The sequence below is a fragment of the Epinephelus lanceolatus genome, chromosome 15, assembly GCF_041903045.1.
Source record: "Epinephelus lanceolatus isolate andai-2023 chromosome 15, ASM4190304v1, whole genome shotgun sequence".
NCBI classification, from domain to species: domain Eukaryota; kingdom Metazoa; phylum Chordata; class Actinopteri; order Perciformes; family Serranidae; genus Epinephelus; species Epinephelus lanceolatus.
In genome coordinates this window covers 8,105,021-8,126,918 of record NC_135748.1, presented here as the reverse complement: position 1 = coordinate 8,126,918, position 21,898 = coordinate 8,105,021, and the positions used below count along the sequence as shown (strand labels likewise).

At 41.2% G+C, this 21,898-nt stretch overlaps 3 protein-coding genes across 3 annotated transcripts in view; 1 reads left to right on the top strand and 2 right to left on the bottom strand.

Annotated features, from left to right (window-relative positions):
- Nucleotides 1-21,898, bottom strand: part of dapp1 (dual adaptor of phosphotyrosine and 3-phosphoinositides) — a 579,028-nt gene that overhangs the window by 49,209 nt on the left and 507,921 nt on the right. The gene's annotated exons all lie outside the window — the stretch shown is intronic.
- Nucleotides 1,417-13,758, bottom strand: hhipl1 (HHIP-like 1). Its single transcript, XM_078174874.1, has 9 exons — nt 13,177-13,758; nt 9,153-9,799; nt 8,923-9,066; nt 8,266-8,594; nt 6,753-6,879; nt 4,231-4,376; nt 4,021-4,102; nt 2,983-3,065; nt 1,417-2,866 (listed from the first exon to the last, which is right to left on the bottom strand). The coding sequence occupies exons 1-9, from the start codon at nt 13,468-13,470 to the stop codon at nt 2,304-2,306; spliced, it is 2,415 nt and encodes an 804-aa protein (XP_078031000.1). The 5' UTR covers nt 13,471-13,758; the 3' UTR covers nt 1,417-2,303.
- LOC117266741 (coiled-coil domain-containing protein 85C-A-like) overlaps nt 16,923-21,898 on the top strand; it is a 54,888-nt gene continuing 49,912 nt past the window's right edge. The window contains exon 1 of the mRNA XM_033642068.2: nt 16,923-18,125. Coding sequence (XP_033497959.2) covers nt 17,450-18,125 — 676 coding nt within the window. The 5' untranslated portion in view covers nt 16,923-17,449. The remainder of the gene's footprint in view (nt 18,126-21,898) is intronic.

The window sequence follows — 21,898 nt, the reverse complement described above, 5'->3', positions numbered from 1 at the left end:
ATTTGGAGCCAAATGTGACAATATTTGGACAAGAAAGTGGACATAACCCAACAATAGCTGCTAGCTTGGTTAGAAGTTACAGCTATGAGCAACTCAGCTAATGCTAATGCCATTTTTTGTTTGCAAAAAACAGGCTTAAATCCATTAAAAAAAAAAAAAAAAAATCACTTACCAGAAAACAGAACATCCAACTCCTTTGTGCTGAACAAGATTTTTTTTCATTGACCAAAACATTAAAATAAACTTTCATGACCTGAAAGCCCACTGAAATAGCAACAGCCACGACTACGCCTTTACTCTTTAAATCTGGAGTCACACAATGGTTGTTAACTTACCTAACCAAAGCTGTCGCCTTGGTAGTGACTTGTCAACTAACGGTGTCCAACCAAAACTTTATCAATTTTCAATTTTCAATTTTATTTATAAAGCCCAATATCACATATCACAATTTGCCTCACAGGGCTTTACAGCATACGACATCCCTCTGTCCTTATGACCCTCGCAGCAGATAAGGAAAAACTCCCCAAAAAACCCTTTAACAGGGGGAAAAAAAACGGTAGAAACCTCAGGAAGAGCAACTGAGGAGGGATCCCTCTTCCAGGACGGACAGACGTGCAATAGATGTCGTACAGAACAGATCAGCATAGTAATTAGCCTTAATTACAGTTTTTGATCCTGAACTTAAGGGTCCATTGGGATTGAGTCACTTTTGGCCAGCCTCCAGTGGCCATGTAAGACTGCAGTTTTTGGCACTACCATGTTAGCTTAATTTTTCAGTCCTGGGGCGCTTGATGCTAACCTTTGGAATTTGCAGGGTGCAGTTCAATCTCACAACTATGCTAACAATCTTGGAATCATGCTTCCAAGCCCCAGCAAGGCTCAAACCCACAACCCCTGGTAAAATACTGCAACGATAAAATGACAACTGACTATTAGCATTACATATTGAGACGTTTGTATTTTGTTAGCTTGTAGAAAAGTCTAAACATCTACAAGGAGCTAGCTAAGTTGTATGGTGAATCACTAACAAGGACAGCAGTCAGAAAGCCGGGTTAGTAAGGCTCGAGTTGTACTGTATTGTAACTAATTAACATTACAAAATAACAAAATGTACTGTTAGCGTTACATCAAATGTAATGTTAGTGTTACATCACCAAGCTTTGCTGGTGCACTAATGTTAAGTGTTACTTTAATGCTGTCCTGTTGAAACCTGCCATATTAGCCAACATTAAAATCCCAAGAAAGCACTAGCTTTGCCAACACATCCTTAAATTTAGGCAACATGATATTGTAACACTTATTTTGCCTGACTGTGAAAATAACACATTTGTGAAAATATGATTGTTAATAAACTGTTACCTTGTCCTTCTTTTCAATAGATGGGATAAACTTCACATAAAACAGTGCTCTCAAATGTCGAGTTATGTTAGGCCCAAGTGTAGCTGTAAACCAGTACAGACTAGGACCCTTTTATTAAAATCATTTTCTAAATTTACAACATCATGATACAACCACACATTCATTCAGTGGGCATCGAACATTCACTTGGAAATACGACATTCAGACACTAATTATCAAATTTGTTACTGTAACAAATCACTGAAAGGGCAAAGAGTGAATGCAAAAGTGCTAAACATACATTCAAATTAAACATTCAAGTCTAAGATAGAAAAAAAAAATTTAAAAATAAACTCCTACATAAACATTTAGCTTTGAGAAAAAGCTATGTGCCCCTAATGGCAAGTAAACACTGCTGAAGGAAAACTCCACCCTTGGATGTGGTTAAAGTGTTAGATATCATCAGTGCATTCCAGCTGTTAGCTTATCTTATAAATAACCTCTGGAATGCTTTGATTAAAGGATTATTCTTTGTCCATTGGCGCTCCCAATTTCCATAAAAACCTACATCACTACCTGCTTTAGATTGGGATTTCATCATCTTTTTGTAGTTACCTGTGGGTTCTATGAGAACAATTGATAACATGCCCCTTATTCAAAGCACATTGTATTGTGGTTGCATTGTATTATACAAGATTTCCCCCTTCCTTTTATATTGTGATGGACTGACAACAAAATACAGTAATTTTAGGGCACCTTTATGCTATTTAACTCCACTTGTAGTGGCTGGAAATGTAGCACAAAGTTATTTGGTCTGTTTGGTGTGCTAATAGATGGGAATTAGCAAGTTCTTCACCAAAAGTAGATTGAAAATATCAGTTTTGAACTGTTACATTTAGGGTGGATTTATAAGACAACCGGTTTAGTCGATGATAATTAGCTCTGATTTGATAGTAGTCAAACATTTAGACTTCTATAACATAGTCCGAGTTGCCACAGATCACCCCAGCATCTTCATAATGGGCGCAGTTATTTATCCCCACACCAGCGTGTTGGCAATCCAGCAGGGTGGACTCGATCCCTTCACACTGAACATCATCCAGAAGAATCTCCAGATCTCTCCCCTCCCCGAACTCTGAGTTCTTGGCTGCCTTCAGAGCGTACTTGAAGCCCAACTGCCGACAAACCACTGCAGCATTCTTGGTGGTCCACAGGTCATCACACACGGTGCCCCATGCCCCGTTAAAGTAGATCTCCACCCGTCCACGGTCGCTGCGGCCTTGGTCATCCCCAACCAGCCTCACTGCTCCGTTCTGGAGCTGGGGTGTACTCCCCGCTCTGGCTTTGCCTTTCCTGCGTCTGCCTTTCCGCCTTGAATGTCTGGGTGATTTAGTGGTAGTTGTGGTTGGCAAAGGAGTGGTTGGGTCTGGTACTCCAAGAAGGTCAATAAGCTCCTGGAGCCAGTCGTAGGACTCTGTGGGTTGTGGCTCAGGCTCGATTTTGTTTGGTATCTCAACTCCGATTAATGCTAATGGAAAAAGAATAAAACAACATGAGATCAAGAATATAATATATAATGTCACAGATTTAATTAGTTTTGTAGCAAGTCAGTAGTGAGGTCAAAGTGTTTGGAAGTGGACTCACTCTCCTGGGGAACAAACTGGATGAGGTTACTTTTCACTCTGACAGGAAGAGGGTCATAGTGACACTGTCTCGGTGAAGCACGTCTGAAAGCAAAACAGAATGAAATACTGTTGCACACGAGAGATAAGCCAGAATACAAGCAGGTGGACACATAAAAAAAACTCAAATGTTCAGTCTTTTAATATGTATTTAATTTCCAGCTCAAGTCACCAAAGTGGTGAGAAATGCTTAAATGAGCTTGATGGCTGGGAAACAAATTAGGTGACACAACCATCTACTGCTGAGAGAAATGCAGAGAGAGCCAAGAGCTGTCTGAAGCAATGTCAGAGAAGGGAGATTTAGGATGGCAGGCCTTTCACACTACTGCCAACACTGCTTCATTTCCCCCTCTTTACCAAAACAGAGACAGGCAGTATAACCTCCACATTCAGCAAAAGTTATCCCACCAGCGCTGAGAAAACACAGATCTAAGCGCACATCCAGGCCAAGTATGATCATGATACTGCACATCCCTCAGGCTCACAGAGAAGAATGACATGCCTGTGTTTGTAATTATGACCAGATGTGTGTCTTACATATCCATTTCCAAGAAGTAGAAACAGAACTGTAAACTCTCCACACAGTAAGCAGTTACTGTACATGGCAAATTAAACAGTTTTCTTTGTGCAATGATAAAGTAAGAAAGAAGCAAAGTAATGATCATATCACTCACTGTATAAAACCCTGTTTCTGCTGCAGCTTGGACTATTCCATATCACCCCTAGCAGTGCCAGTAATGGACTGTACCATCTTGTACCTGGTTTTGTATGAGCAGGATCATTCAGATCCAGTGTTGAACTGACTGTGCGGTTCTTTTGTGCCTGAACATGTGTTGGATGGATGGATGCATGCATAAAAATATATCATTACTCATGTTCTGCTGAAGCTGAAATGAAGTCCTGGACAGTGTCATTCTATGTCATAGCCTGCGCCGTCTAACAGAGGACAGGAATTTCTAGCTGCGGCACACCAGTATAGCGCACACTCCTTATTACTCACCTTGAGGGGTCCACCACCTTATAAATGACTCCTGAAGGTGACGTAGCGCTCGGTATTCCAGTCGACATGAAGTACAGCTCGCCTGATGGAAAGAAAAACAAAACATTACATCAGGAGGATATTACACAGGAAAACTTATTTCCAAATTACAGCTTGTGCAAACTTAAGACGTTTTCTAAGTTTGAGGGTGTGCATGTGTTTATGCATTACCAGCTTCATCCTCTGCAAAGGAGATGATGTACTGGTGGTAGTTGTTGATGAGTCCAGGGAAGGCACAGGTCAGGCCCAACCCCATACAGATCTCGTTGTATTTCCACTGCCTTGTATTTCTGTCCTCCTGCAGGCTCATCAAACGCCTGGAGAAGGAAAAAACTACAATCTCTAATGTGCACTTCATGATGGAGCATTGTGATGTTAAACGTTAATGCATTAATAGAAAGTTTTGCCAACTTTTACTCTGCTTTATGTTTTCCTACTTTTCCCTAAATACTTTTGAACAGTGTTAGAGGGCATGCATGAACTTGTTATATAGCAGTGTCAAATCAAGTCAAGTCAGTTTTATGTACATAGACCAGTATCATTAATCACAGTTTGCCTCAGGTTGCTTTACAGTCTGTACAGCATACATCAGCCTCTGTCCTTAGAACCTCCATTCAAATTTTGTAATGGGGAACAAATGAAGGAAAACTCAGGAAGAGCAACAGACATCCTGCTCCCTGGATGGACACTCAAGAAATAGATGTAGTGTGCACAGCATTTTATGTGCTAATGTTATAAAAATAAAAATACAGTATGGAAAATCCATATGACAAACTAAAGCATGCCTTCACAAATCAGTCAGTTGCAGTTATAGTGTACATCCATGTCTGTCCAGACTTATATGTAGCCATGACACTTAACAATTATTCAAATATGGATGTTGCTGCAAAGAAGCTACAAATTCTAGATCTAGACAAGATCTATACAATCAGCACAGTCTCAAGGTGGACACCAAAGTCCAAAGTCTCCCCTTTCGTTCCTGTGTTATGATGTTAAATAATGGCCATAAAAGTGTTTATGCAGAACGTTATGGTAAATGGCAAATGGACCTGCATTTGTATAGCACCTTTCTAATCATCCGTCCACTCAAAGTGCTTTTTACACTACGAGTCACATTCACCCATACTCATACACTGGTGGTGGAGGCTACCATACAAGGTGCTACCTGCTTCTCAGTTTTTAACATGCTCACACACCAATGGAAGCATCATCGGGAGCAATTTGGGGTTCAGTATCTTGCTCAAGGATACTTTGACATGCGGGCTGGAGGAGCCGGGGATTGAACCGCTGATCTTCCGATTGATGGATGACCCGCTCCACCTCTGAGCCACAGCTGCCATAGTGATGTCACAATGACGTTGACCTTTGACCTTTTGGACATAAAATTTCATCACTCCATCATTTTATCCTATTAGCTATTTGTGTGAAATTTGTCATAGCTACTGTATGAATTCTTGAGTTATGGCCAAAAACATTTGTGAGGTCACAGTGACCTTCACCTTTGATCTTCGAACACCAATTTGTAATCACTTCATTCTTGACTCAAAGTGGACATTGGTGCCAAATTTGAAAAAACTCATCTCAAGAACTCCTTAAGGTGTTCTTGAGATGTCGCGTTCTCAAGAATGAGAAAGATGTGGTCACAGGGACCTTTCACAACAAAATTCTAATCAGTTCATCCTTGAGTCCAAGTGGGCATTTGTACCAAATTTGAGGAAATTCACTTAATGTTTTCTTGAGATACTGCGTTCATGAGAATAGGATGGACACAAGGTCACAGTGACCTTTGACCATGAAAATGAGACTGTCACCGTCACAGACACATTAAAATGACACATAGAATGTAAACATACATGAAGAAAATGGATCCATAAGGATATTAAGTCGTTCTTAGATGTCGCCAAACAGAACCTGAGCCACACTACCTCCTCACCACCATTACCAGTGGTGAAAGAAATATTCAAATCTGAAGTTTACTTAAGTAAAAGTATCATTACCACAGTGTGAAAAATATTCCATTAAAAAGCCCTGCATTCAAACTTTACTTAAGTAAAAGTACAGAGGCAACATTCACTTTATGTTTTGAAAGTAATGGGTTTTTATGGTTATGGCTATCAAGGCGCTGCTCCAGGAAGTCAGAGACTTCTCCTCCATGTGGAGAAGTCAGCAACCTCGGTGTCATTCTGGACTCCACCCTCTTATTTCAGCCACACATCAAAATCCATCACCACATTTGCTTTCTACCACCTCAGAAAGTCTCCAGACTCTGGCCATCACTCAGAGTCAGTGGCAGAGACCATCGTCCATGCCTTCACTACCTCCCATCTGGATTATTGTAATGGAGTCTTGCCCTGGGGACTCAGTAAAGCCCTGGACAGGCTCCAGTATGTGCAGAACTCAGCTGCCAGGGTTCTAACCTGCACCAAGCCCTGGCAGCACATCACCCCCAGCCTCATCCATCTTCACTGGCTTTTGGTCCAGTCCAGTATTTCACACAAAATCCTCCTCCTCACTTACAAATCACTTTATGCCCGCAACCCCCAGTTCTTATCAGACCTTCTCCTCACCTTAACCCTGCCCCCCCCCCCCAACCCAGGTTTAGGTCTGACATCACATTGTTGCCATGAATCAAAAATGTTTTATTGTCATTCTTAACAAAAAAAAAATATGCTATTTACCTGATTAAACCTTACCCACTCATGAAGTCTCCAAATATGTACATGCCATTCAGATTGGGGTATTCACAGCCTCTGTACACATAGCCACCAGTCACTGACTTGCCCATCTTGTGAGGGTAGGCGTAAATAGGGAGGACATCATCTGTGAAAAAAACCCAGAGGTGATTATTGGTAGTACTGAGTTTCTCCTTCACCTCTTCACCTCTTCACCTGTCATTTCTGTGCAATGAAGGAACTTGTTTACCTGATAAAACATGCTTTTCTGAGTGAAAATAGATTTCAAAGCTGGATATTAATATGGATTTCAAGAATAAGTCAAACCTCTGTTCATGTGATAATACATAATGATTATTACCCACATGAAATCTAAATGCTGTCAGCATTAGGTCAAATTAAAAAAGTAAAGATCGATTGTGGCTACTTTTAGCAGATATTTTTGAAATGAGCATAGTAACTGCACTACATTGCCATGATGAGAGTTATATAATGTAGAGAGAACAAGGCTGTTCCAACTAACAAAGTGCATCTGAAGTAACTGGTGATGCATTAAACGAATTACAGTTAGGCCAGTAAATCATGTCGTGGGTTATGGTCATTGATTATCTAACTGTGACAACAGTATAAGCCACATTCTGCTTACAAAAATATGTAAGTTCTCTGTAGTAGACACCAGTCAAATATTTTGGTCAATATTTTTCAATGTTTCAGTTCTTTCAATATTCCCTCTGACACCAATTGCAGACGAATTAGTTGTAATGTTGAGTTTATATCCTTTACTATGTGGCAGCACCAAAAAGTTGGTCACCATTTCTACCAAGAGTCTGCAGCTGGAAGCACAATGGGGGTGTCCTGAAAAACACCCATGTTTGAGTATGAAAAAGCGGCTGGTAAAACAACCACTCATCACTTAAAAACCTCCATGTTTGAGAGCTGAAAAACCACAGGAAGCACAGCAATGGGTCCCTATAAAACACGTTTAGGGGCTAAAAAGTCATTGGTAAATCACTCACAGGTCGCTAAAAAACATCCATGTTTGGGGGCTAAAAGCCGTTGGTAAATAAGTCAAGAGTCACGAGAAAACACCAATGCTTGGGGGCTAAAAAGCCACTAAAAGCACATCAATGACTCACTAAACCATGACCAGTTTTGTTGTTTCTTGGTCTTGAACAGTGGGCTGCAGTGGTCTGCAGCTTGGCAGGCATCTTGCTTAAGTGGCACGCCGTCTCTTCAACCTCCCGATGACAAAGTCATCTCACATACTATGTCACTTTAGAAATGGTCATATGATGTATGAAATGTGTCAATATAAGATATTTGCAGTTTGCAGAAATGTACAATGCCAGTATTTTCGTCTGCCGACTGGGCTGAGTTTGTGTAGAGGGCTACCACATTGTTTGTTTGTGATGAAAAATTCCACAGTCTGGGTCCCTCATTATGATCAATTGGAGACCACTGTTATCTGCAGTTTAAGGAGGGTAACCATGGATTTTTCCAAACCATTTCACTGTAATCACCATAACATGCCTACCTAATGAGCTGTTGGCACAGAGCTTCTTATCGTAGCAGGAAAAGCCCTCTTTGGCTCTCCAGCCGTAGTTTCGACCCTTCTCGATGATGTCGATTTCTTCAAACTTGTTTTGGCCCACATCCCCGCAGAATATACGGCCTTTGCCTTCTTTGTTGCCAGGGTCGCCACGGTCCACAGAACACCTCCACATGTTACGGACACCGTAAGCATAGACCTCAGGTCGTGCCCCCTGTTCGTGTATGAAGGGGTTATCTGGAGGAATTCTGTACAATGGGCCTCTCTCATTGTCATCCACATCAATACGGAGAACTTTACCCAATAGAGCTGACCTAAAGTAGATGTTCAACATAGAAAAAATAATATTTTATCTCAAATGCACAGAAACGTGCAATTACTTTTTATATATTTATTCATATATATATGTATATATATATATATATATATATATATATATATATACACATACACAAACACACACACACACATATATATATACTGTATATATCTGAACTAACTTTATATAGTATGACTAAAACATGGATGTAACAGTAGCCCTATATCAGACTTTTGCTTCATTTTCTAAAAGTGGGTTAATCCTTTGTTACTTAAGAACATTAAAGGGTGTCTAGTTCCAGAAACCTTTGGGGGACATCTTACTTGTTCTGGGCATTCCCATATTTCCCAAATGGGTCTCCTGCCATTCCACCATCTCCTGTGAAAATGTACAAGTAGCCATCATCTGCAAATAGAAGTTGCCCTCCATTGTGATTGGATGCTGGTTCATCAATCTCCAGAATAACCCTGAAGGGAAAGTGGACATGACAACTAAGAAAAAGACCAGGTATTGCACTACTGCTGTTTGCCAACCTGGATCAGACCATACCTACCGCTCAGAGGTATGATCCACCACATTCATGTCGTGGGCTGACACATGGAACTCACTGATCCTGATCCTCTCATCAAAACCCACCTCCACTGAGTAATACACATACAGCTTCCTATTGAACTTATACGTGGGGTGAAAGGTGAGTCCCAGAAAGCCTCTCTCATCACCTTCCCATGATGATGTTAACACCGCCTTGGAAATGTTCAAAAATGGTCTCTCCAGTTTGGACCCATCAGGAAGGTATGTCCACACCAAGCCCACCTGTTCTGCTACAAAGAACCGATGTGTGCCATCATTGGCGTGCACCATAGCTAGCGGGTTCCGCAGCCCATTCGCAACTTCTTTCAGACACAACTGCAGACAGCCGTCTGAGTCTGACTGAACTCGGCCCAGATTCTGGGTGAGCTTCTGGTTGCTGAGGAGGTGTGGATAGCAGTAGTCCTCGTCGTCCAGCTGCAGGTACTGGCAGAGGAGTGTCTGGTCATGTTTAATTTTGTCTATGTGTGGGTCGTCAGACAGGTAAGGGATGGTGGAGCCGCACTTCTTCCAGAACTGGGAGCAGTAGTCAGGACAGAGGCCAGGGATGGTCCTGAGCGGGGTGGTTGGGACCTCAGCATCGAAGAGGTGAGCTGCATATGGAGAACATTCCTGAGCAGAGGAGAGTCGAGGAGAAGAGAGACAATTAAGAGGAAGACTGAGTATGATGTGTAATATGAAGACATCTATTTAAATCTGCATCAACAACTTGTCCTCACTCCCAGCTTGTCAAATACTGATGATCGGTCAGTGGCCCCCAGCGTCAGTTACGGATGCACCACATGTGCGTGTCGCAACATGCCACTTTATTTTCTAACGCTCTGAGCAACTGCTGTAGTATAAAGAATGACAAAGTCTGGATAAGTTGGGTGGGAGGGGTGTTGGATAAGTCAAACAAACACAGGATTTTCACCCAGTAGACTGACGTTTGTCTCATGTGTGAAACCATAAATAAATGGTGAGTTATTCTGTAGTGTAGTGTGTCACATGACGTCTAATGAATGTGACGTGCATTGAGTGAAATACATGACATAACATCAGTAAGACATAGTAATTTTAACCCAAACCATCATGTTTTTCTAAACCTAACCACGTGTTACCGAAACCTAAGGAAATTAACCTAAGTTGGAAGTTTATTTTGAAACGACCTTGTATGTATTTAACGAGCGGAAACTGTACATTTCCTTTGAATGTGGAAGTATTATTTTGAAAAGACACAATGCACATACAAGTGGAAATTGACATGCTGTCCCCAAGCATCAAAAAGTGATGCTAAAGCTACCTAGAACATCATATTATAACCTGCAGGGCCACTGAAAAGTGCCGGTATTTTTTGAGTTGGGAGTGACAATGTGTTGGCATTAACTGGTTTTTGGGCCATTTTAGGGATGCGTAAAAAAACAACTGAGACAATGGGCCCCTTATGTGGCAACATACTGTTAAATTTCTCTTATATTTTCTGGTAAGAAAAAATAAACGAGAAGTCAACTCCAGGTGCACCAAACGTTCTTAACCATCATAATCTGCTCTTAACCAGCTGTGCTGAATGATGAATCCCACATGACCATAAGTGACCTATTAGCATACATAACACCCTCTAGACACTATATATGGGCAGGTGTGGTGCCATGTGCGAAGACTGACAATGATTGGAGAGACGCCACCAAAAAAAATACTGTATGAAAAAGAACTCCAACAGCAGTGAAACTAACGTACTGTTATATAAACTTAAACAAAGTAAATATGATTTTTACTGTCAGTACTGGTGTTACAGGAAATTCAAAAACCCTGCAATGACAAAACATTTGCCATGTGAGCAGCAGTGGTGAAGGAAGTATTCAGATCCTTTACCTAGGTAGAAGCACTAATACCACACTGTAAAAATGCTTTGTTGCTAGTAAAAGCTCTACATCAAAATCAGGGATATGTATTTAAGTATATAAAGTAAAAGCACTCAAAGCAGAAAAGTTTACATTAATTTAATAAATTAAAATAATTAAATAATTAAAAAGAAAAGCAACAGGTCCCAATACATATACATGTGAAGCTGAAACCATGAAATGTTTTATTGCATAAAAAATTACTTAAACAATTGTGAAAATAGTTGCCAATTAATTTGGTAATGAACTGACTAATAGTTTCAGCTGCATTTTTATGTTTTCATATGGTTTGTTGGCAAAAATCTTTACTTGTGATATAATTAGTAGCTTATCAAATACAGTATCTCACATAAGTGAGTACACCCCTCCCATTTTTGCAAATATTTAATTATATCTTTTCATGGGACAACACTATAGAAATGACACTTTGATATAACTTAAAGTAGTCAGTGTACAGCTTGTATAGTGGTATGGATTTACCTTCCTCTGAAAATTACTCAAAACAAAGCCATCAACATCTAAACAGCTGGCAACATAAGTGAGTACACCCCACAGTGAACATGTCCAAATTGTGCATTATTATCTAGCACTGCCTCAACCCTTTTGGGCATGGAATTCACCAGAGCTCACAGGTTGCTTCAGGAATCCTCTCCCACTCCTCCATGATGACATCATGGAGCAGATGGATGTGAAGACACCTTGCGCTCCTCCACCTTCAGCTTGAGGATGGCCCACAGGTGCACAGGTGAGTTTAGGGCTGGATACATACTTGGCCTGTCCATCACCTTCACCTTCCTCAGCAAGGCGGTTGTCATCTTCTAGGTGTGTTTTGGGTCATTATCATGTTGGAAAACTTGATAATGGAAACTTGCAGCCCAGTTTCTGAAGAGGGGCGATCATGCTCTGCTTGGAATTCATGTTTCCCTAAATGAACCGAGCTCCCCGGAGCCGGCAGCACTCATGCAGCCCCAAACCATGATGCTGCCACCACTATACTTGACTGTAGGCAAGGGACAGTTCTCTTGGTGCTCTTTCAGCATGTGTGGCACCTTGATGAAGAGCACCAAGACAACTGTCCCTTGCCTACAGTCAAGTATAGTGGTGGCAGCATCATGGTTTGGGGCTGCATGAGTGCTGCCGGCTCTGGGGAACAACCTGCCAGGGACTGCAGATGAAAATTAGCCTGTAGAGCTAAATCTGGCTCATTTACGTGACTTCACTGATCATGTTCATCAATGTGCACTGTCCCTTTCTAAATAAAATAAACATGAACGTAAACACACACTGGAATTGGTTGGTTTAAGGTACTGTTTTGAGTACAGCTAGCATGCATTCATTCATTCATATTCTTTTACATTTTTAAAATTTAAAAAAAAAAACACCTTTAAGTAGGCCTATTAATGATAAAGACTACAGAGGGAAGGTTATTTACGCTGCTATATGCCTGCAGATAAATGCAGTGAGGTATTTTCTTCAAATTATCGCTTATGTATGATGAAGGCATATTTCTAACAAAACTTAACGTTAACCATCTTTACATATAAGGTCAAATGTCCTTTATCCCAACTGTACACAAAAAGCATGAACAACTAAACAAAAAACATTAGTGATTTGACTTGCAGTTTCCAGTTATGACTGATTGGTTTATCCTCAAATGAGTAAACAGCCATAAATAAACAAAACGTCACAAGTCTTCCCCAAGCCCAAAGTGAGGAGCCTGTTATGAAGCCTGAAATACACAGTGAATTATTGGGTACATCTGCCGGATAATAAATTGCAGCCCCAGTTGCTCAATCAACGTGAGTGTTCTCAAAGCTTTTAACCTCTTTCTGTCTCTCTTTACATCTCATCTGTATGGATGGTGAGCGTTACCTTATCCAGCTCATCAGTCAACTTCATGAAAAGAGGAAGCCTTAATGTTTTCTAAATTTCCTCTGAGATCATATCATTCTGCTGAGCTGTTTTAGGACTCATATAGTGTTATAACACATGACAGATCACCTTCCCTGCTTATTGAAGAGTCTGTGTTTTTGTTGTTTGGTTAGACTGCTGGCGCATGATGGAGACGTGCTGGACGAAGCCAAGCGACCTTTGTCCATGCGTGCCTACCTGGCAGAGCAGATCAAGGACGAACCCAGCACAGTTGGCATATCCATGATAATCAAAGTTATCCATAATCTGGTAATACTTTGTCATCAGCTCCTGGTCTTTCTCATAATCACAGCAGCCAAACTCCTTGTACATAACGCAAAACTCCAGCTCTCTCAGTGGTCGGAAGGGCGGCTTAAAGTCCAAACACTGCGGGTGTAACATTACAGGTGCGACACATAATGCCAAAACATATAAAACGCCGATCGGCGAGACCCAAAGCCGAGCCGGGACTGTGCCATAACACCGCTGCATTATGGCGTGCGTTGGAGATCATGGAAGAGAAAGTTTTGTTTGCAGAAGCGACTTCCTGTGTGCACTTTGCTCTGGACTTCAGTCATCCGCGTCCTGTGGCCCTCTGACGTGTGAAACGGTCCGCGGGTGTCAACCCGGCTGTCTGTGAGGAGTCTTCAGGCTGCAGCGTCGGGAGTCGGTCCGGACGGAAACCATCTGCTGTTTGTCCCGGTCCATCTGAGGACAAAAGGGGAGGAAGCCAACAGGCAGAGGCTGTTAAACAGCACAGGGAGAGCCTAGTGTCTATGTAACACACTCATACTGATGATAATAACAGCATCAGCTGTAACGGGCTGCTTATAGCAACAGTAACGTCACAACCTATGACAACATCACCACCAATAACAAGTTTTATATGCCCAGTATCCCCTCTGACATTTATTTATCATTGTTTTCATTCAGAGTCCAGTCTTATGTATTTCAATCAGAGCACGCAGTGCATTCTGGGACTATGGGTTCTTCTGTTGTTGTAGTTCTTGTCCTAAACTGTTAGATTTTGCAACATATTGTTGTTGAATAATCATGCATGTTAACTCCTGCTGCCAGCAGATGGCGCCCTTACCCCAGCTTAATCATCTGACTCCTAACAGTCACCATAATAATACTACTACTACTAATACTACTACTACTACTAATAATAATAATAATAATAGGTGTGAGATATTACGAAAAGGGTGCATGAAGTTAAATAGTTCTACAGTCTTGCACACTGGAGGTATTGTTGAAATCCAGGTCATGGAATTGGGGGAGATGAATGTATTTAAAATGTAAATGGATGTAATGAAGCGGGATATAAAATCAGTGTATAGAGCTGGAGCTATTCAGGCAAAGCAGTCGACATCCAGCCTCCAACCACTGTTTAAGTGCACTTAATTTAGTAAATGCATTCTATGAAAAGAGTATTTGAAATAGCCTAAATGAATAATGACATTAATTTGACAGAAAAAAAGCAAGCAAAGGAAGAAAGACAGAAAAAGCAACAAATCGGAAGACAGAAAGAAAGAAAGAAAATGAAAAAGGAAGACCAAAAGACAAAAAGACAGAAAAAAAACAAACAAACAAATCAAAGAAAGACACAAAGAAAGAAAGAATGAACGAGAGAAAGAATGAAAGAAGGAAAACGAAGCAAAAAGGTGAAAAAGGAAGAAAGAAAGATAGAAAAAAGAAAGCAAAAAGAAACAAAGAGTGACAGAAAGAAAGAAAAATGAAAGAAATAGAAAGAAAGAAAATAAAAGAGACAAAAAGACAGAAAAATAGACAAAAAAGAAAAAAGGAAGAAATTAAGGAGAGAAAGAAATAATCAATTAAGAGAAAAAGAAGAACGAATGGAAAAGACAAAAAGAAATAAATGAGAAAGAGACAAAAAGAATGAAAAATAACAAAGACAAAAAAAGGAAAAAAGACAGAATGTCTGCAGACCCAGTGAGTTTTCCTAGTAAAGGCAGTGTGTCCTCTATTCATACCTCTGGATCTGTGTTGTCCAGACTTTTCTGTGTTCCAGTGGAGGTCTTTGTGAGCATGAAAACAGATTCTATTACTACACATTCATGTTATGAGGAAGAGTGCACAATAATAGGCTACTAGTCAAAGACAAACGTCACTAGACAGGGTATAGGCAGGAATCAAAGTCTGATAAATCAAGAAGAGGTTCAGGTAGTCATGAACAAGGTAAGGTCACAGGTGATAATGCCTGAATGCTAAAACCAATCTGGCAAAGAGCAGGTGAAGGTGGCTGGTTTTTACACTGACGGGATAACTGTGCGTGAAAGTGGGTTACTGGAGGACAGGAGGGAGTGGCAGCGCCTTGAATGAGAAGAGATTTGGTGATGATACAGTGTAACTGAGCAGTCTGAATAAATGAATACTGAAAGATGGGGAAGGATTTGTGACACAAACAGAGGAACAGGACAGTGATGATTATATCGTTGGGAAAAGTTTGGTTGAAACAAAACTGGTCTAATTTGGAAAGCACCATTCTTTAAAGAGCTGTAAACTTCTGAATAATGGTTCTTTTGAAAGTGCGTGCGACCATGTTGAAAAGTAATTAAGGAACAAGCTGGCACAACACAAAGAGTCTCCTGTGGTATCCTGACATTGTTTCCCAAACTTCAGTGTGTAACACAGCCTATTCAAGTAAAGGTTATTAATATATTCATTCCCAGCTGAACTCTATACAGGCGATGGGTTAGTTTGCAGCAGTGGAAGAGCTCAACTCAAAAACAAAGTAAGCTACTGTTAATTAGTGGATCAACATGGTTAGATTTTACAGGAAAGAGATTTGTAAACAAGCATTCATTCATTCATTCACCTGTAAAATTAACTCAAAAAGACCACAAAGAGACACAATAAAACAACAAAGAGATGCCAAACAACTGCAAAGAGACAAAAAATAACTACAAAGAGATACCATACAAACATAAAAAGACACAATATGACTACAGAAAGACAGAAAATGAATGCAAATAGACACAAAATGACCCCAGAGAGACAAATGACTACAAAGAGACACAAAACTACTATAAACAGACAGAAAATGACCTCAAAGCGACAACAATGACTTCAGAGAGACAAAAAATGACTACAAAGACACACAAAATGACCCCAGAGACACAGAAAATTACCTCAAAGTGACATAAATGTAAAATAGACTCAGATTAACTACTAACAGACACAAAATATGTACAAAGAGCCACAATTATCTCAGAGACAGAAAATCACCTCAAAGAAACAAATGCTCTCAAACAGCCACAAAATAGCCTCAAAGAGTCACAAAATGACTGCAAATACACCCACAATGATCCCAAACAGACCCAATATGACTGCAAGGAGGCACAAAATGTCTCCAAAGAGTCACAAAATCACCAAAAGAGACAAATAATATGACTGCAAACCAGCTCAAAATGACCACAATGACACATACGATTACTACAGAGACTCAAAATTGCTACAAAAACACACAAAATGACCTTACTGAGACACAAAATGACTACAAAGAGACAACAATGATCTCAGAGAGACAAAAATGACTACAAGGGGACACAAAAAAATGACCTCAGCGAAACACAATATGACCTAAAACACTCACAAATCTCCTTAAAGAGTCACCATATAACCAGAAAATGACCTCAAAAGACAGAAAATAATCTCTAAAAGACAAAAATGATCAAAAAGAGACACAAAATAACTACAATTAGACACAAAATGATCTACTGTAAAAGAGACAAACAATAACTACAAACTTACAAAAAACCACACAAAATAACCCGAAAGACTCACAAGATCTAACAGAGTCACATAACAACCATGATGGGGGACAAAATGACCACACACACAAAAAGATGCTTAACACAGAACAACAATAAAAGAAGCAAAACCACCACAGTCTGTGTGTCTCCCTCCTGTGTAGGAGAGGTGGTGGGGCCTTTTGCACATCTGTGCCCAGGGGCCCAGTGTATCATAATGCGCCCATGGTTACAACCAGTGCCAGTCTGCCATAGTGGATACAGAGGATTTTAACTGGACACAGTAAGAGAGCTTTCCAAGTGAGTAGACAGCTCTCCAAGTTGTGCAGGTGTGTGGTGCTGCCTGTAGAGGACACTGTGTTACCCTGTGCACAGTGGGATAAGCTGACTGTCTCTGTCTCCTCCCATGCTTCTTCACTTCGAGGACCGACCGGCTCCAGTCTCCGGCTTCAGACAGCGTCTCATCGCGTCTCTGAGATGAACTTCTAACGTTAATGTTAGGGAAAGTGAGACAACCGGATATTCCCGTGTTACAGAGGAACTCATTTGCTAAAGTAAAGGCAGCGCAGCCTGATTTGGGCCAGCCGATGTGTCTCTGTAGCCCGGTGTGTTACCTGTCATGGATCTGCTTTTCATAATAACTTAGGCGTCCTAGAAGACTCTCTGATTATTAGGACAACATTAGAGACAGAGCAGAAATGGACGCAGTGAACGTGAGCCAGCTGTCCGACGAGGAGCTGCTGATGCTGGGGAAGGAGGATCTGATTCGGAGGCTGAGGCGGCTGGAGAGCCGCAACATGGACCTGATGCTAGAGCACGGAAACATGATGAAGGACGTGAACCGGAGCCTGCAGGTCCATCTCCACGAGATCCGAAGTCTCAAAGAGGTCAACCAGAAACTGCAGGACGACAACCAGGAGCTCCGGGAGCTGTGCTGCTTTCTGGACGATGACCGACAGAAGGGGAAGAAGGTGTCCCGGGAGTGGCAGCGGTTCGGCCGCTACACGGCCAGCGTCCTGTGGAAAGATGTCGGTCTGTACCAGCAGAAGCTGACGGAGCTGGAGAGCAGTCAGGAGGCGCTGAGGACGGAGAATGTGGAGCTGAAGGAAATCGTCCTCATGTTGGATGAGGACAGGAGCGGAGCCGGCTCCCGGAGCTCCATCGACAGCCAGTCCAGCCTTAGCAACCTCAACTGCTCGGTGCCGGTTCGGGACGTCGGGGATGGTAGTAGTACATCCAGCACTGGAAGCGCCGGTAGTCCTGATCACCATCACAGCCACTTACACAAAGCATCCGAGGGAAAGATATCATCTCTGAGGAGGTCTATGGACGACCTGTCCGCCCCTCACTTCCAAAGAGGAGATGGAATCAGTGGTAAGTGATGGGCTACTCAGATTTACCTTTTACTCATTTAGGCTATAGATGATATAGCAACATAAAATATGTGATACCAAAAGATACCTTATCTTGCTTCACAGCTAAATTCACTAAAGTGATCATAAACTCAACAGTTGTCATAAAGCAAGTCCGTTCTTGGCCTCAAGTAGTCAGGGCAATTTTAGTTTTAGAGTTTTTACAAAAGCAATTCCAAGGCAAGGTCCACTTACTGACTTTCAGTCAGTTCTGTAAAGACTTCTCATTCTGTTGACTTAAACACAATTAGGCATCAAAAAGAAGTACCACAAGATGATGAAGACCATGTGGATAAAAACAGTAAGTGGACTTTGAGTTGGGATTGTCGCATAAAACATCTGTCACGTTGATGTAGGTTAAGCTTATTTAATGAACAAATTGCCAAACTTCTTGCCAGTCTTCATCCTTCTTTGATACAGGAGGATACATTTGAATATGAAGTGTAGATTACTAATTTATGTGGTGACAGTAATCATTTGCATTTTTCTAGAAAGCTGAAGATGAACCTATAGCTCTATCTTAGCAAGAGGAAATAATGCTTGGGGACTTCTCATTCTTCCCTTTTAAGCACTCACTGTGTATTGTAGAAATTACAGAGCTTACAACCGCATTTACGTTCTTCGTCATTGGATAGAGTTGTAATAGAGATAGAGTTATCGTCACATAAGCGGCAAAAAAAGCTAGTAAGTGGACATTAATTCAAAATTAATTTTTCAAGCTGTGATTGTCATGATCAAGAACGTATTTGTTGTTACAAAAGTTACAGCCTGGATCATTGACTGCTGGCTGCAGTACAGGTCATAAACCCCGTCCTCTCCATGGTTGTGGATGGGACATGGGCCAAACCTCAAAGTACACGTCAACTAAAGTTTTCCTAAAGATGGTTTGAGGTTTGGTTGTAACAAATAATTTGATGTTTGGAAGTTTGGACATAAGGATGTTAGGAAAAAGACTTTGTGGAAATGACCATGTCTCTGTTTTTGCTGCATCAATTTAGATCCTGTTTTTCTTTTTCTTTTGGTCCATCAGGAGACTGGCAATTTTGTAAGACTTCAATGCCAAATCAGTGGAGTGCTTTTTCATATTTTGCCAACTAAAGCCACTTGGTTAAGGATAGGTAAAGACCAACCGACTGAAATTGTACTAAATCAAATTTCTCAAAGTCCGACTAACACACCCAGATTAGGTTCAAGGTTCAAGGTTTCTTTATTAGTACCCAAAGGTGAATTTGTTGTGCAGACCGGAATTCAGCAATCCTAATATAAAATAACAGCCACGCAACAGACGTAACAGTCAAATCGATCACACAATAGAATAACATTACAGTCATATTTATGAATATATATAAACATAGGAAAGTGCTTCAACATCTCCATGGATCCAACTAAAGTTAATATGAACAAGACTGTTCACCTTGTGGCCTTACTATTCAGCATTACAATTGCTGTGGATACGAAGCTATTTCTGTACCGTTTTGTCCTACCCGTAGGGACCACAAAACGACAGCCAGAACGAAGGAGCTGGAACTCACCATGATATGCTTATATACTGGGACAAGGACAGAAGTCCAATTAAATGGCCTAGTTCAGCTATAATTTTAGCTTGACTTTACTGTGCATGTAAATGTACTGAGTGACTGTTGTTCGGAGATGTGAACCTTGGCCTCCACTGTTGAAGTCACAAACACACTAGCCCACTTCCTGTACTGGCACTGAACATTGGTATTGGATGTAAATTATATGTTGCAGGAAATGTCCAACAGGAACATGATTCACAGGCTGACTTAGACCCACTGCCTGGTTCTTGCACCGACATCCGGCATCTTTTTGTCTAACCATGCAATGGTACATTGGTTGAGTACTCTTCTAAGATACTTCAGGTTGCAGTACGCACTATGTCAGTGTGTCCAGCTTTCCAGTTAAATCAAAGGATTACTAGGAACTGAATGATCCTTTGTGCGCTGAGAAAAATCTCCTGCCTCTTATTACATAGGCCTACACAATGTAAGTCATTTAAAAACCTATTAGGCTACCTGGCAAACAGCTTAAACACCTTGAAAAGTAGTTCATAGTTTAATCTTCTATGACTGAGGTGGAGTCTTCCAGTCACCTTGCTGTGTGCTCACGCTCAGACTGAGTGACACTGTGTGGCCCAGCTCGGCCTTGTACAGATGGCCCGGCCCTAATTATTCAGCTCATTATGGATGAAGTCAGGTCTAATGAGGATTTAGCACCTTGGTGGTGCCAGCAGGACAGCACTGTAAGTCGCGTCAGCAAGTCATCTAGTTCAAAGCACAGCTGGAGGCTGGCAGCCAAGGTGCCAGTCAGCTGCATGCTCACTCCTGTCTTTGGCACATTCCAGCAGGTCAGTGTATGTTTTATGCAGAGATTCAAAGTGTAGATGGGGATCAGGGTTGCATTTCACTGCTTGGCGAGGCTCACATGCTACTGGCTTGTTTAGCAGGTTTGGCTATCTGAAGTCAAAACCTGCTCACTGACTCATCACCAGAAGGAAAAAGTGCAATTATGTTGCATTACAATGGAGCTCAGCAAATTGGTGCACAAATATGATAATATCTCATTTACTAAATAAATGACAGATTGCTCAACATGTGACTTGATTTCATGTTTGGTTGATATTCTTTTCTTTAGTCAAGTTCTGGACTTACAGTTAAAATACAGATTGACATGGAGCAAGATATAAACACAAGGCCTACACTTTGCTTTAGTTGACAGACTGATAAGCCTTTTGTCCACAGATAACGATCTGAAAACACTTATCAGTCAGTACTCTGTGTAGTGTTGAAAGTGCAGTTGAATGCAGTCAGTCACAGTAATAAAAGATAATGCTGGGACAGAATGCATTATTCAGTATTTGGCTGTTTTGCTTAGTGTTGGACAGTATACATATTAAATCAATATTGTAATATGAGACTAGATATTGTCTTAGCGTTTGGATATCGTAATTTTGTAAGGGGTTTGAAAGGCAGAGGGCCATTTAAAGCGAAGTTGTAAGGTTATCTCGATACTAGAATTTCTAACTTTGATACAGTAGCTTGAAAACTATTGATATTCAGTATGCTTTTCTAAATACCACAGGAAAAAAATGACATTGACAATTAAAAGTTTTTAGTAAAAGATAGATATATTCTCAGACAAGGATATTTAAATTATGTGATATTTTTGTAACCATGACTCACTTATCAGTCACCAGCAGTCCATTCATTCATTCATTCATTCAGTCAGTCATTCATTCATTCATTTTCTGTAACCTGCTTATCCTGTTAGGGGACGTGGGGGGCTGGAGCCTATCCCAGCTGACATTAGCCCCTTTTACACTGCCATATTTTCTGCGGATGTTGGGCCGTTTTGCCGGCAAGCTGCGAGCGTTTAGACACACAGAGCCAGATTGGCGAGTTGATCCGAGGTGCCCAATGTTCCGCCTCATAGATTAATCATATTGGCGGAACCTTTTTGGTTTAAACAGAACGAGGTGGCCTTCCGCCACGGGAGGGGCTGTTGAAGACTTGTGGGAGGAGCTGTTGATGACGCCGCATGCACGACCCACTGGCGGTGGATAAACAGGAAATAGCTGATAGCAGGAATTAGCAAGCAGCTAGTAGCAAGAAGGAAATGCAAACCGACAGACACTGTAAAGATGTGCAACTGGGGAGACAAGGAATTGCACGCCCTCCTTGTCATTAACCATTAGATGACGGGGACGGTGAAGAACGG

Excerpts from the sequence above, each read along its gene's own strand:
- hhipl1 (XM_078174874.1), bottom strand. The coding sequence starts at position 13,470 with ATGCAGCGGTGTTATGGCACAGTCCCGGCTCGGCTTTGGGTCTCGCCG. Across the intron at positions 9,800-13,176 it reads TCCTTGATCTGCTCTGCCAG|GAATGTTCTCCATATGCAGC; the intron begins GTAGGCACGCAT and ends TCCTCTGCTCAG. Across the intron at positions 8,595-8,922 it reads TATGGGAATGCCCAGAACAA|GTCAGCTCTATTGGGTAAAG; the intron begins GTAAGATGTCCC and ends CATCTACTTTAG.